We start from the raw sequence: 16,438 nt of genomic DNA, 5'->3' as shown, positions 1-16,438 counted from the left end.
GTATGTATTATCAAAGAAACCTACAACCTACGTACACATGTATTTACTTGGAGTTCGGACAGTGTCCCTCTCTTCACAAATCATTTCATTACACAATGGAAACTAATGTGATAAGCCAAGTAGCCAAGAATATATCGATTGTTCTGTTTAACAGCACCACGATGACGCCTAACGGACGCTAAACTGGAGACACATCTCCCAGGGATGTCGCCTTTTGATTTTTGCATTAAAGTACAACATGACAGTTTTCTGGCCTTTTTAACATAAAGTTGATTCCCTTAAAATAACAGTTTGAATCAAATCGACTATCATGGGAATATTGCAATATATTCGAATTTCTTAGGTAACCGATAACTTATATAAGAACTAAGAAAACCCACGGCTATTTTATCAACGACATTTGGCCCGAATAAGCTCTACTTAATACGTACTAAACGTTTGGTAATGATTTTAAAAACTCAGCATATTATCTTAATTATCGCATTTTAAGTGGCTAATTTATCGGCTTATAAAACACATAAACATAAATTTGGAATATTGCATAAGAGATGAATACACAGTTTTTGTATAAAAAGAATAAGTTAACTCACATGGATAAATCTTATTTCTTTTTGAAAATGTCAGCATCTTCCATGATATAATAGAATCATAAAATCCCCTCAAGTAAATGCTCCTAAAGATAAATAATGTCTATTACGGAATCCTGCTTAAGAAACATGAAAATTGACTGCCGACACTATTCAGAGATGTCTCGGTTGCAGACAAAAAATCTCTTAGCGAACAATCAGGCTGAGATGAGAAAGGATAAAACAAGAAATATGAAAGACGTTCAAAAAGCCACGGTTTTCTTCGAAAAAATAATCATGTTGGAAATGCAAGTCATATATTCTTTACTCAATCCTTTGGTAATAAAACTATGTTACTATTTTCATGTATGCTATATTCTATAATATCAACAATATTATTGTTGGTAAAAAATGAGTTTCTAACAATAACGTCTTTTAAGCAGCAATCCTACTTCCGTTTATATAGTTCTGTCAGATCCCTAGAGAAAATGATGTTTTGCTAAAATAAGTCTTGTTGTGAATCCTGATCTAGCATTTCAAATTGATATTTAATTTCTTGCCGTTTTAATATCCCTTTGATACAGTGTTATGGTATATAAACTGGAATTAATTGCGGCAAACATCATTTATTAAATGAAATTTGTACCAAACATGACCATAAATTATATAGAAACATCGTTTACTTCTTGATATTGAATATAAAAGACCCGCTGTTATACATGTTGTATCAGAACAGGCCAATAACCAGTTCAATTAAAATCAAGAAACGTGTGTAAGTCCAATTAAGGCCTTCCACAATTCAAAGAAGGTGGGGAAGGCAAACAATTAAGACTTTTAAAAATTGTGTTTTTACTTAGTTCGGAGGTTCAACCTTCCAAAGAGTAACATTACGATCCCTGCAAGATGCTTTGGAACCGAGAAAATTTACAAAGGAAATACCCGTATGTAGAAATTCCGTTTGCCTTTCTACGTCAAAGTATTCTGTCAGCATTAATATGGTTTTTCGTCAAAATCTTTCAGACTGTAACAATGTGGTTTAAATTATTTTCCTTGTTACAAATATCCATCTTTTAACAGAAGCCATTGACAAAGAAACAAAAAATCCGCTGATAATAAATTGTGAAACATGTTGGCATGTTACTCTTCAAATAAAACACTAAGGTCTGGTCTTTAGATTTTATATCAATATTAAAAAGGGGAATTGATGCAAGTCAATACCTGGTTTAAATCCAAACACCAAATTCTTGTAACCCGGTGTTACAAAGTGTATTGTTCCAAAATTACAAGGGATTGAATGGATACCTCAAATACCAAGTAGGGGGGGGGGGGCAGGATTTAGGCGTTTAAAATGGGTTTTTTAGTCTTCGTTTTAACAAATCCTTAAAAAACATTATTTCGTAAAGAGACTCCTTTATTCATATAAATATTAAGTTGCTTATGTTTGTAGTATAATACAAACAACCTCTGCAATATGGTTTCGTGTAATAAGGAATCTCTTTATGAAAATATTGTTTTGAAGGTTTTGTTAAAATTCCATTAATACTTATGTGAAAAACTACAGAAACAAACTCAGTAGCAAAAAAGATTAAACATAAACCCGGTTTGATGACACTGGGTAAACGCCAAAAACATTGAACACAAAAAAACTATATCTTTCCAAATATAAATTGATTTTATGTGTCGATGTTTTCGTGACTATCCAGTCAGAAATTAGTGTGTTATCTTGCTTATACGACCAATTGTTTTTTTGTGTTCCTTACTTTAAGTTTCCGTTGCAGCATATCTATATTAAATTCGTTTCTTAAACTATACGCAATATGTGACTTTACGAAAAGTTAAAGCAACATTTATATTTACATAACTATGATTGTATCTAAATATACGAAGCCTGCCAACAAACTTAACGAACATCCTCCGAATAATCATAAAGATTTAACTAGGAAAGTATTTCATAATTTCATAATTGTTGTGAAACATCGTGTCTGAAGGCCACCATTGCCGGGCAGATTGTGTAAATCATCGTGTATGAAGGCCACCATTGCCGGGCAGATTGTGTAAAACATCATGTCTGAAGGCCACCATTGCCGGGCAGATTGTGTAAATTATCGTGTCTGAAGGCCACCATTGCCGGGCAGATAGTGTAAAACATCGTGTCTGAAGGCCACCATTGCCGGGCAGATTGTGTAAAACATTTAAGCATTTGAAACCGGTTGTAGTACTATAACAACTAATATGCCGTACATTTGCGGTCAACTAATATTTTACATTTCAGTAAAATGGAATTATGTTTAAAAAATAACAGTATGAATCATTGATACAAATGTATTATATATTTTTTACTTTCGGACTCGACAACTTGACAAGTTTTATTTTAAATTAAGTAGTGATCAGTGATTATTGCACCAAAAGATTTAGATTTAGATTGAGAGCATCCGGCGCAAAATAATACAAAACGTATATCAAATACATCACGCAGTAACGAACACTATTTCCAATACCTCCAAAACGACCTATAGTTTACGGAATAAACCCTTTTTCCCCAAAGGTGTATCTTCTTACATACAATCGTTGTCTTGTAAAACTCACATTTTTACCCTATTGGACATTGAACGGGAATATTACCTACATTATACAACATTTAATATAAATACATAAAATTTATTGCATTGAACACATCAACATATTCTGCAACCTCTCTGATAAAAAATAATCGATGATAGTTGTTTGGGTTGCCACAAAAATTTCCGTTGCATCATATAGGAACTGAAAATTTAAGAATCCAAGGCGGATGAAACATTTATACTAGTAAAGTTTGCAATGATGCGCACTGTTTATTAGGTACACCGGGACTAAAGGGTTTTCCTAAGTACCTGGAAAGCAGTATATGAGTGGCATGCGTCATTAAACGACCATTTGATCGAAATAGAGGGTATTCTGATAATATATCCACTCAAATTGCTCTACGCATTTTCCTTTGAAAGTAAACAGTTGGATCATTTTTTGTAATATTGTCTGGAAGATAAAGCCTTCGGGAGCTCAAAATTCAACAGATATATGTAAATATTTGCAACATCATCAAATCCATAACTTAAACGGCTTAATGAAAATGACATAAATTTGCGAATAAATATCGCATTTGAATTTTAAAAGTTAATGAAAAATTCATCGGCTTTAATTATGAGCACAAAAATTAACATAATCTTATCTGGGCACCTTTGCATGAAATTAGATGAACTAGTTCATACAAAAAAGATTGTATGAAACAGTTCTTGTGATCTTGTTTGGTCCAATATAATATCTTCCGCATCTTACCTTTTCAAATACAAGTCAATGGACCTGCCTACCCTGAAATAACAAAGGGAAAACATTTCTCCTCAAACAATCAGATCAAATGTTTATCCAGTAAAACCATAATGAAAAGGGTCATGGCAGAAGCGATTGTGACCAGAATACAGTGCTCAGGAAAAGAATATCTGGAATTGCAAAGAAAAGTTATGAATGAAAACCGTAGACTACGTTTGATTGCTGATGAACATCAATTGTAAGTGCACCGTCATTTCCCTGAAACCTTAGGTTATGCACATTTAAACGTTCAGTGTACACTGCTCTGTAAACATTATTTAATCCGGTTATTAGTATACGATAGTAAAGTGGTATATAATTTAAAGTTTTGCTTACACATACTAATATTTCAGTACATGTTTCTTACGTACCTAAGACAGTATGTTACATTGTTTGCAGACGATAAGTATTATTAATGTACATCAATACGAAGAAATGGTTGCAGACTTTAGCTAATTATGTTTTGAATGGTATCAGCAAGCTTTGGAGGCATCTCTATAACAATCAAATTTATAAAAAACAGTCTAGGCTTGTTCGAGACTGTGTAATGTTAGTAGTTGGAAATGAAACACCCCTTGGGCTAGACTATCGGGCTTTTCTTCACTGTATTTTCCGTTGAATAATTGTTCTTGAACGACTGTCCTTTCAGTTTCATTTGAATTTAGATTGAAACTGAAAGTTTTATGACGAAATAACAAATGAAAGAGTAATATTCCAGTCCGTAGCATACAAATCGTTTCTTCTCTTTGTTTATTGCCATCGTGTGGGAACAAAATCGTGTCACATTTTTCTAGCATTATTTGCGGTTCACGTTATACAACCGTGACAGCTTCTTTCTAACCTTTCTTCTATCTTTTCAGATCTTCAAAGACAATTTGGGGGCATCGGGATATCAAATAAAGAGAAGAATTTACAGGAAAAAGAACATTTCTTGTTTGTTTTATTAATATCATTGGAGTTTACAAGAAATACGATTTTTGTAACTTGTTATAAGTTATTTTATTGTCAGGAATTGTCAACTTCTAACAGCACGGTAGTATTATATTATTGTATGTGTGTTGGGCTTCAATCCTGAAGCGTGAATACATTCTGGCAGCTTGGGTTGTCCATAGAGATTACATTAACTAGTTGTTCTTGAAGGATTGCACGTTCGTTTTATTTGAATTTCGATCGAAATGTAAATCTTGGATCATGCTTGCTTAAAGATGCACTCTTACTCCCAAATAAGGTTTACCACAATGAATAATATTGTTTAAATATTTCAAAAAGGATGAATAAATGTCGAAAACAATTGTCTTTATGAAGGATACCGAGTTTATTTTGAAATAAATGAGCATAAAACACGGTATTTCTACCTTATGATACTAAAGTAGACCACAGTAAATCTTTTAGCATTCACCAATCATTTAATATTTTTGCGCTTTCTGCTATTAAATACTCGGTTACAATCTTGTTATCAGTATTTAATATTTTCCATTAATGCATTATTTAGAAAGTAGTTAAAGTTTTATCAGTCAAAAGTAATGTTTGTTAGACATGTTCATGTTGATTTATTATATAGACCAAATGTTCAATTGTAACGGCCCCCACAATATCGTGACTTATCATACATCTTGATTGTAATTTTATCACTTAAATACACATTTTACTAAATGTAGCAACATTTTACTATAGAAATTAGTGACCACAAAAATGATTATCGTTTCCACCCGTGAGATAATCACGGAACGTGAGGGCGATTATGGCATAACTGCCCGACGAAGACAAAAACGTGCATCCCTTACGTCATATTCACGATAAACATATTGCCGACTGATACCTGGTAGGCGAAGATTTACACAAATTAAGGGATTTAAACGGAACTATCAATAAAGGAATGTAAAATTAGTTTTATTATTAATGACACCTACCTTGTTTCAGTAAAGTGTACAATCGGGAACCGTATCGGAAGTTTACATTTGTAAAAGGTCAACACAAAAGCATTACTTCAAGGAAGTCTTCTGTTGAATTGCTTTGCTTAAAATTGCTAATAAATGTAAATCATTCAAGCGAAATGGCTAGGGTCATTCAAGCCCAGGTTCCTATGAAAAGGTTCCTACGTTTGATCGATCCTAGCGGTGCTTAAATATTGAAATGAAGTCAAAATGAGCTTTTTGAAACAAGAAATGTTGAACAATGGAAAAATTGCTTTCTTGTTCCGAAAACACGTGAGGAAATGTTGCTGCTTTAATTTTCATTTATTCGTTATTTTCAAAAGCTTATGCCATTCTAAAACCAATATGTAATGTATGATTGTTTTATATTACAGACTGTTTGCTTATCAAATTCTATGTTGTTTCACAATTTAATTTTCAAAACCAGTTCAAATCATTGACAAATAACAAAACGCATGTATTATACAGAATAATACATGGTTGGCAATAGATTTGGGTTGATAATTGCCTTATAAAATAATAACCCTCGGGCTTAATCTTCCGGGCAATATTTATTTCCACAGGGCAAGTTTCAACCTAAAGCCATTGTCAACCATGTATCATTCTTTAAGTTGATAACTGCCTGTGTATTAGTTCCTTGCCCTCTTTATTATCTTGTATAACTCAAACAGTAAGGTTTGTCTCTTGGTCTTATATTCTAAATCAATACCAAAGTAAAAATTGTTTATTCGTTTAATGTTTTACGCTATACCGCACTAACGAGTTGCTGCTAAAGTTGTACATATGTTTTTTATTGCATCTTAAATTCACGTAACCTTTAAACATCCACATGAATCTCTGACATAATTGTCTCTTTCATTAAACTTGACTTGTGATAAAAACATGGCATGGATGTTCGCTAAGTAATTATTTCGATTCTCAGCATCTGACAGATTATAAAATAGAGTGATCATTATTTTACCATTCTAGAAGGAAGATCTAATTTTCTAACTTCACAATCAACTTTGCAACTTTGAAGGAAGGTAATATTGAATTGAACCAAACGAAGTCACTGGTCCATTTGTTAGAACGCTTTGCACAATAATATGTACAATAACTCGCGTTTTTTTTCAAATCTCGTTTGAAATATGAGTATCCATACACTATTAGGTATGTCTGATTACTATCCACTGATACACTTTCTCTTTCCTGATGTTTAAAAAATCCACGTCTTAATGCTCATTTGGGGAGTATCAACGAAATACACTTACATCAATTTAGTTTCAGGTTCACGAGATTTTGTCCTTTTCTAGAACTTAATGCGGTATATGTCTATACTCCGCTAACAAAGTTTGAAATTTAACAAATAAAACATTTACGGATTTTCTATTCGCTGACTATATTTTATGGTCGTTACTCCATTCAATAAAAATAACATTAAACCACTTATTTCATTATAACTATAGAAAGCATGTTCATATTCAACTGCAACCTTGTCCTGAACAAATACTGCTTTCCTGAAACCTTTTATTAATTTAATAGTTCAAGATACGTTGACAAATTACAGCCTCGAGGATGTACGATTCTGAGAGACTTCTGAATCTTGTCGTCAGTCTATGTCAATTTCAACGAGCCTAATGTACACAATTCGCGTTCAGGATAATTAGGCAAAGGGACTTTTATTGATTTTTTTCATTAAGGAAATGCTAACTTTGTGCAAATTTTAGACCGAGATAATTTGATTTTCCTGAGTGTAAATAAAGTTATGTAATCAACATCGAACATTAAGTATTTATTAAAGATTTGTTCCTAAAGAATCATATATTCTCAATATTACGTTTGCAATTGTTGCAGACGAATACTTCCTTTGTCTGGACTCAAACTTTTGGGATTTCATTTCTTTTATTCAATATCTATGGACCCGCACTTATATTTCATTTTGATTCTTTTGTGAGTTTGTTGGGACTATAAATGAAACTTATATATCATTTCTTGCAGAGATTCTTACCAAACAATCTTTGCGTGTTTCTTATTTGTGATGTTTTTGTTTTGTGTACTATGTCTTTGGCGTTGACCCTGTGCCATTAAACGGGGTTAAACTGTTGGCTACTGAGCTTGTTTCTGTAGCTTTTCATGTAAATATTGGTTATTTAAAATCTTTATAGAAATTAACAATTAAATCATATTTAGAGAGTTGACAAATTCATTGCTAACGTACAATTAAAGATGTTTATTAATGGATGCTAGTTTGTATTTTCTCAACAAAGTGCACTAGCAAATAGAAAAATAATCTACCATTAAGAATTAATTTCATATGTTCGGCATGCAACAACAAAATTCACTAGATGTCTTATTCCTTAACAAAATATCATTTCCCAAGATTACATTCATTCACAGAGAGTCCTGTATAATTGGCTGTATCAGAAGAGGTAGAGACTTGTCAGTCAAGCTTTTTTAACCACCTGAACACAATTGCATGATTCAGTTTAATTCGTGATTTTGTAAAACTTAGTATATATAGTAACCACAATGTTCATCGATTTGTCAATATTTATTCTAAAATTGATATTAGCCAATCATATTATTTCAATGTTCAAACTAGTTTAAAAAATCCTTTGAACAGCTTTTTTAAGTTTTTACAATTGACTTTTGTTAGACAACCACTGTTGGTAATATCATTGTTATACTGATCTACGCACATTACCCACTTAGCTTTTTGTCTAAAGGTTAATTGAATCGATAAATAAAGGCTTTCACTGCTTTCTGAAAGCATTTCAATAACTGAGTTCATGATTAATTGCTGAGAACTTTTGTTTTCGTTGTCTGCATCTGATAGATTTCTGAAAAGTGTCGTCCGTCTATTTTTATTTTAGCTCAAAAGCTTAATTACTGCCTTTACGTTCAGGAAACTTATCTGCAGGGGTGGTCATTTGCGAATTCCATCAAGGCCGATTTTAAGATAGGTGCATCCGAGGATACATCATAGTTAATACTATGTAATGAATGTTTGGCTCATCGATGATGCAAAATCGCCTTTGTACAGAACATGGATGTGTTTTAGTTCATCAACCAATGAACTATTCATTGATTTATTGCAAATATGTGAGATTTATTCATAAATGTGTAGAATTCATTCAGTTGTGCGCTTGTGTTTTATGATAAGACATTTTTACTTAAGGGCCTGGCTTCAATTACAATACATTTTGATTCTATCGTGCCATCACGTAGAATATTCCGTATAATCAACCAGTTATGTGATCAACGAAACAGAATATGTTAAGTTTGTTTTTTTCTCATAAAATATTTAACGTTAGCTAGTTCTTGAAATCATCTGATGGACAAAATATAAAATTAGTAATATGAGAGAAGTTAATACGCTACTGTTTTTCTTATTCATAACCTTCGAAGGATGTTTGCAAAACCGCAGCCAGCTTCAATATAACAACGGAAAGTAACGGAACAAGCCCAGTAGTACGATTGCAACGACTGGACAATGTTGTTTGCTTAACGAATCCGAATTAACTTGCTCTTAGATAGATCCTTTCACTAAAGTGCTATATGATGATGCCCTGCTGATCCCATATTTATCGGGATAATTTGACAGGCAATTGCTTACTGAGAACTACTTATATGTAAAATACAAGACCAAAATAATACATAAAGTTATAACAATTTTTATAATTTTTTTTATTTCTACTGAAATCGGATATAAATTGATCTATTTCGCTATATATGAATGCCCACATCATTGTAATAGTATTTAGGTTAACACGTTTACTTTTTCGGTTATTTGCATTGTACTCTTTTAAATGTTACAAAATTGTTATAAAATTATTTCTTTGGGTCCAGATCCCTCAATAGCGGAAAAACAGAATTGTGAGTTGAATTACTCATCCATGATGTCAAAAAAGTATCAACCTTATGTTTGATGGCTCGTTTAAAAAATAACAGTGTTCTGTTTAATTCTAAAAGATTTCATTGACTCATTGTATATGTTTTGAGAGAGAATTTGCATTAAGTGGTTGAAACTGCTGTCTTATTACCTGTGACTGTTGTGTTATGAGGAAAATGTACGCTAGAAATAATGACAGGGGCTATAGTCATACCTCTTAAAATATCAGTTCCCGATCGGCCACCAAATAAAGCCTTAGGAAGATGGGGGTCTATTACTACTAGACATTGTGTTTATCCTTGTATTTGCAACGTCTAATATTTTGTTTTAGTTCTGTTTGAATGGGTGTATTACTCTAGTCAAATGACGTTATAGTCTAGAAATACAATATGCAAACAGATACATATTAAAAGCGCTGAAATCGTTGAAAAGGTGTAGTAGTCATACACTAAAATAAGAAATATCTGTTCTATATGTAATTTAGGGCAAGCCATTCCTACTATACTTTCGATCTTGTTCCAAGTTTAGTGTAAAGTTTTGACTCGGAAACATTGTCAATTCATAGTAATTTTCAGAAGGTTTTAAACAAAATCGTTTGTCTTTGCAAAATTTACAGTTTTGTATTTCCACTTAATGTTAAATCAGAATTTCGAGATCTCAAATACTTTTGGATCAACATGTCGCCGATAAGCGGAATTCTAAATAATTTATTGTCAGTAAACATATCAAACGTAGCAAGTTATTACCTAGTATATCAGGGAAAAGAAGATGAGGTCTATAGAAAAAATGAATTTGATCAATATTCCTTATACTATTGTTGAAGCGTATGCACTAACAGCTATATAACTATGAAACAGACTCTTTCCTAAAGCTCTGACGGTACTAGCCGTGCAATCCAGGCTAATTAACTTTAATAAAGTCAAGTGTTTTTTACATGGAACACCACTTTTATTCGATAAACATAAATTTAAGAACCGTACTTCAAAGACTCTATTATGTTGGTAAACGCAATGACAATATCACTCGGGTTATTTAGGTTTCGGATTATTAAAGGGAATATACACCAGATTAGCACCAAAAAAGGTTTTTTTCTGTCAATTATTTAATAAAATATTTTTCTCTTTGATATAATAATTTGCAAAAATAATACCAAAATGTTTTAAAAAAATCGGGTCGGAGACCGGGTTCGAACCGGTGTCGCCAAAATTGCATTCCAGTGTTGTACCCATTGTGCTACGAAGGTTTATTCTGAACCGTAGGAATATTTAAGCTATATACCTAACTTGGTAATGTCACGTGATAACATCTACTAGCCAATCACGCATAAGGAATGATTTCTACTAGGTAGACATACCTAGTAATCTTTTTTAATGGAAAAATACGAAAAAAATGCGAAAATTAAATTAATTGTATGTGGTACTTCAGTTACTAAGTTTCAATGCATTGTACACATCGGTACCAAGTTTATGTCAGTTTCCGACAATTTCCTCTTTTTTTTCGCTAGTTCATCATACGGAGTGCAGCCCGTTTAGGTCTTTATGTTTTCAAATATATTTCAAGCCTAAAAATAATAAACTTTCAAGCCTAAAAATAATAAACATATTTTAAAAATTACGATGTATGCAAAAAGTGTACGTGCAGAATTAAGTGTATCTCTCTATATATAGCAACACATTATTATCAAATAAATTGTGATGACATTTAATTCAGGTGAAATAATACGTTTGAAATAAAATAGCGGGGCCGTCAATCAGAATAACGATATGACAACTACAGGAGAAGAACATGAAGAAAGAAGTATGTCGTGAAAAACGTATATTAAACAAGGAAAACTACAGGGACAATCCAGGATAAACGACTTACGGTGAAAATGCTAAGTGGCGGACGAGTCACTCAAAGAAAGACCCACAAGGACGATATACAACGAAGACATATTCATAGAAAATAAACTTTATCATTTTAGCTAAATATTTGTTTACCGCATTTGAACGGAAATCAAAACAGTACTGCAATGGGCGATCAAAATAGCTAACAAGCACTTAATCCTACGCTTGCTAAAAAAGCAATTGATATAGTGTACGTTCAATATACGCAGCTATCAATATACTTCTTTAAAATATGGTTTTCACTTTAAATGTGCAAGTTACAATATGAAAGGTGGTCAATTACCAAAGCAGAACAACTTTTTCAAAATATGATTTATAATTTGTTTTTGAAAGGGCGATGTTCTTCAGCTAGTCTGCACTATCTGAATTCGTCATTAAGCACATATTGTTAAATTTACATATGTTATAAGATGTACTTCTTAGGAACTCGTCATGTTCTTAAACAACTGAATTTATCTTTTTTTGTCAGTCATTTCCATTGCTTATTAATATTTCACGTCGATGCCGGCAAACATATGTTAATCAGTTTATTTTTTATTTATTTTCAGCAATATTCTGCAAACCATGAAGTAAGTAATATTCAATGTCATTATGTTAATTTGACAAATACCTAGACACTTGCCTATGTTATCAGCCAATAACTAAATACATAATACAAACAACACATGTTAGATTCGATATTAACAATGCCCAAAGAACATTTAATCAGGGGGTTTTTAAATCCTAAACTCGGTGTAAATGGTATCTTGTCTGTTACCAACTTTAAAGAAACTCTTTTAGAGATAGATCGACGAAGTTCTTTTCTTTACATTTCTAGGACATGAAATTGAACTCAAACACATAAATTTAATTTTGTTAAGCCAAATCACGATTTCAACACATCAAAACAAAGAGATAGATTATATTATATTCGATTCGATCTAAACAATACCCCCAAAACACCATTTCGTTAGTTTGGTAAACTCCCGAAGCTGAAGGCGCTTTATTGTTGACACTTAAACATTTAAACATGGAATTACTTTTTCAAGAAATGATATAAACAAGAAAGAAAATCAATAATTAGAATTTGATGTTGTAAAGCAAAAACAAAATTCGTACACATCCAACCATAGGGAAAGAATACAAAGAAATGACCAACATCGAGAATAGCATCAAAGCATATATGATCTGTGCAGCTTAGTATGTACATTTATATAATAAAGTTTCGATCATTGCTGCCGCAACCGTATTGCACAGTACACACGTTGAGAACCTTATTTGAGTGAAAATATATACAAAACAGCCAAAACAGGATTCTTACACATCAAAACAAAACAAAAAACATACAAGCAACATCAAAAATAACATCAAAGCATATATGATCCGTTCACCTTAAAACGTATGTTTATATAACGAGTTAAGATATTTGCTGCCGCAACCGTATTGCACAGTACACAAGTTCGCCGAATGTGTGTGACTTAACTATTCACACACAATAACTGATTGATTATCACACTTTATCAATCCGTGATAAAATAATTACAAACAATCTTACGCTTGTTTCCCTGTTTTACAATCAGTATTTGAACAGACCATGGGAAACAGTAATACTATCTGCAATAACACTTGTCAGACTATGCCGCAACTAACTCACTCATGCTCACAATTGAATACATTATCCGCCAAATCATCAGGATTACAGATGATGACACACGCACCTGCACAATGTTTGCAGTGTTACAGAAATCTTAATAATCAAGGCAAATTACACACTCATTTAAACAATGGTTGCACCGGTACAAATCTTCACAGAAAAAGACACACCAATCCTCACAAAGTTTGCATCGTTACGCGAATCACCATCACAACAGACAATTACACATTTCTTCACAATGCCTGCTCTATTGCAAAAATCATCATTATCACAGGCAATGACAAACCCATCTGCAAAGTGTTTGCATTGTTACACAGGTGAGTTTCACTACAGCAGTCCTTCCGGACACATCCACCTGACGTTCGTTGTTGATGCGTGCAGTTTCTAAAGTCGTCTCGTGACTTATACCCACTTGAACAGCCTCGTACTGTCGACGTGTGAATAAAGTTGCCCCTTTCAGTTTCTTCTAGCATCTCAAAGTAGACTTTCTGAAAAAATAAATAGATGAAAACAAAATGGAACACGATGATTTCAAAATATAGTAAGTAAATAATTGTCTTAACAAGGCGAATCAGAAGGTATTTTTTCTGGTTGTTAAACATCTTTCAGTGTAAATGATGCATGCGTTTGAAACAGATTAAGACCTGATATCATGTAATGTTATCAACATGCCATACATTTCATAAAATAAAGTTTAAATGACCTCGGTTAACATTTTACAAAGACTTTGGTTTCGTTTGAATCATATCGTACCTGACATGCTTGCTCAGCGTTACACAATTTCTCTGTATCCTTGTAGTTTCCACTCGGGTCGTCAGAGCAGTCGTCAGCGATACAGTGCCAGCATTGGAGACCTTCAACTGAAAAACAACACTGGTAATATTACATTCGAATGCCAGAGTTGTTCCAGTATGCAGATTAGATTGCTGTTAGCCAGTTACCACCGAGGAACTCCCTACGCTTCCATTGGAAACATTCAATACTATTGTTTGTGAGGCATCAATACTTCATCCAATCGTTCGGGAGAGTGTGATACAGGCACACCAAAGGGATTTAGACAAACTGCATTGTTTATATAATGCAAAATTTCCTCAGGAAAAGATCCTTCAAAGTCTAAACGGCTGATGCAAAAAATCGGTCTATTTAGAATCACCCGCTCTCTGAACTCTATAGGCTCAAGACCACAGTTATCTGCCCCCCGTTGACCAAGATCCGGATGTGAATACAGAAACAAAGAGTGCTTGTGTTCAAGTATCAATATTTTATTAAAATTGAATGAAAAAGAAGCAAAAAATGTTCTTTTTGCAGAGAACTTGACTGAAGTTGACACTCTATTGCAGAAATTGATAGTTTTCAATGTAAATATTGGAAAAATCATAGCTTGTGGAAGTCTGAAAATTAGTTGTTTGTAGCCGATTGACTCCCTGGCAGAAGGGTTATGTATTTGAACTCAATTTTGACAGTCGGGTCAATGGTTAACATGGTGTTTTCTTGTGATTATATTTTGTGTCTTGAATTGTTCTAGAGATGCCATGTCCTTGTTTTTCAATTGGGGTGTGTATAAAGTCAAAAGCCAGGTTAGTGTCTATATGAAACATATAGTAAAAATAACTGTGGTCTCACGCCATATATGTAATCCACACTAGCTACCCCCGATGGGGTAAAATGATAGGTACATAAAGGATCCAAGTGATTTATGGCTTTTAGTGATTCAACAGAGGATAATATATCTGCGAGGAAAACAAAACTGTACAAATGTGTTTTGATAATAGCACAATTATTAGTAAAGGGAACACATCATGCATTGTGACCACCATGTTTTCTTGGTGTATCAGCAGAATTTACAACTCGTATTGTTTTCGTTTATTTGCCAAGATAATCAAGTTTCATATTATTCTTATGAATGTATATCTTACTGGTAATACTTGTAGTTACTAAAAATTTACCTTGTCTACAAATGTCTATGAAACTTCTTTTCTGAAAATGATATTGTTTCGCTCATTCCGTACGAATGGACGAATTAGGCTAATTACGCTATATCTAAGACAATTTTACTTCAGTTTAATGGAATATGTCGTTTTTTTAAGATTTAAAGTCGTATAGTAAAACGAATATGCTTGTCCTTACATTATAGACAAGGTAGCTTTTGAAATCAAATAAAAGTATGTCTATTATAATGAACGTTTTCTATTGAAAAAAATATTATTTCTATGTTTCACGTTCATTCCTATCACGTTATCGTTGTGTATATTTTTTGAATTGTGTAACAATTTATTTCTTGTCAGGGGGAACACGCATGTATTCAAATTATATAACACACGTTTTGAATCTTGAATTGATTTATGTTAGTAATAAAATTGATGAAGTATCGAATTCACTTCAAACTATCATTATACTTCTGAATTGTGTACCAATTTATTTCTTGTCAGGGAGAACACGAATGTATTCCAATTATACAACACCCGTTTTGAACCTTGAATTGATTTATTTTAGTAATAAAATTGATAAAGTATCAAATTCACTTCAAACTATCATTACACTTCTTAACAAATAAACGAAAATTGATCATTTGTAAATATACAATTGATGATGCGCTTTAATGTAAAACTTATAAAATGTATGCTTTTAACCCAAAGTGAATGTCTGTGTTTTACAAGAGTTAATTTGTGACTGTCAATGTTGGTTAAACATTTCACACTTATTAAAGCCATTCTGGAAGAAAAATGTATCATAGTTACAAACTTCATTCTAGGTATAAAACAAAATAGTTTCGAATTGTTTGAAACTGTTCATCAATGCTATAGAAACAACCTCCACTACGCCATACTGAAAACAATTAAGAGGAGATTAATTAATACAATCATAATAATATTATGTTACCTAATCAACGTGTTAACACATAATTCATATATCATAAAGCGAATCGAACTGACATAAAAATCATTTTCGAAATCCATCCGTGAGTACTTTATATTGCAATGTACCATTTTTGTCCATCACTAACTTAGCTTTTATATATAAAGTGGCCTTGCCTGATGTAATATAGTGTAGATTCATTGTATAGTAAAGGTGGGATTACCTATTGTTGAAAGTGTGCTCACGAGAGCGACCACCTGAATCAGCTCCATTCTGAATCGATGACACATATATCTTCAATTCAAGTTTGAAACCAATTCATTTTCTCATACTTATACGCGTAATTCCAC

The 16,438-nt window shown here is 32.7% G+C and overlaps 1 protein-coding gene across 1 annotated transcript; it reads right to left on the bottom strand.

Annotated features, from left to right (window-relative positions):
• Positions 1 to 13,465: 13,465 nt before the first annotated feature.
• LOC128235795 (uncharacterized) lies at positions 13,466 to 16,438 on the bottom strand. The gene is made up of 3 exons (XM_052950592.1): positions 16,312 to 16,438; positions 13,986 to 14,092; positions 13,466 to 13,720 (listed from the first exon to the last, which is right to left on the bottom strand). The coding sequence occupies exons 1-3, from the start codon at positions 16,376 to 16,378 to the stop codon at positions 13,466 to 13,468; spliced, it is 429 nt and encodes a 142-aa protein (XP_052806552.1). The 5' UTR covers positions 16,379 to 16,438.

The sequence above is a fragment of the Mya arenaria genome, chromosome 1, assembly GCF_026914265.1.
Source record: "Mya arenaria isolate MELC-2E11 chromosome 1, ASM2691426v1".
NCBI classification, from domain to species: domain Eukaryota; kingdom Metazoa; phylum Mollusca; class Bivalvia; order Myida; family Myidae; genus Mya; species Mya arenaria.
The sequence above is the reverse complement of the archived record's forward strand: the minus strand, read 5'-3'. Positions and strand labels throughout refer to the sequence as shown.

Excerpts from the sequence above, each read along its gene's own strand:
- LOC128235795 (XM_052950592.1), bottom strand. The coding sequence starts at position 16,378 with ATGTGTCATCGATTCAGAATGGAGCTGATTCAGGTGGTCGCTCTCGTG. Across the intron at positions 14,093-16,311 it reads GAGCACACTTTCAACAATAG|TTGAAGGTCTCCAATGCTGG; the intron begins GTAATCCCACCT and ends GTTGTTTTTCAG. Across the intron at positions 13,721-13,985 it reads ACGCTGAGCAAGCATGTCAG|AAAGTCTACTTTGAGATGCT; the intron begins GTACGATATGAT and ends TTATTTTTTCAG.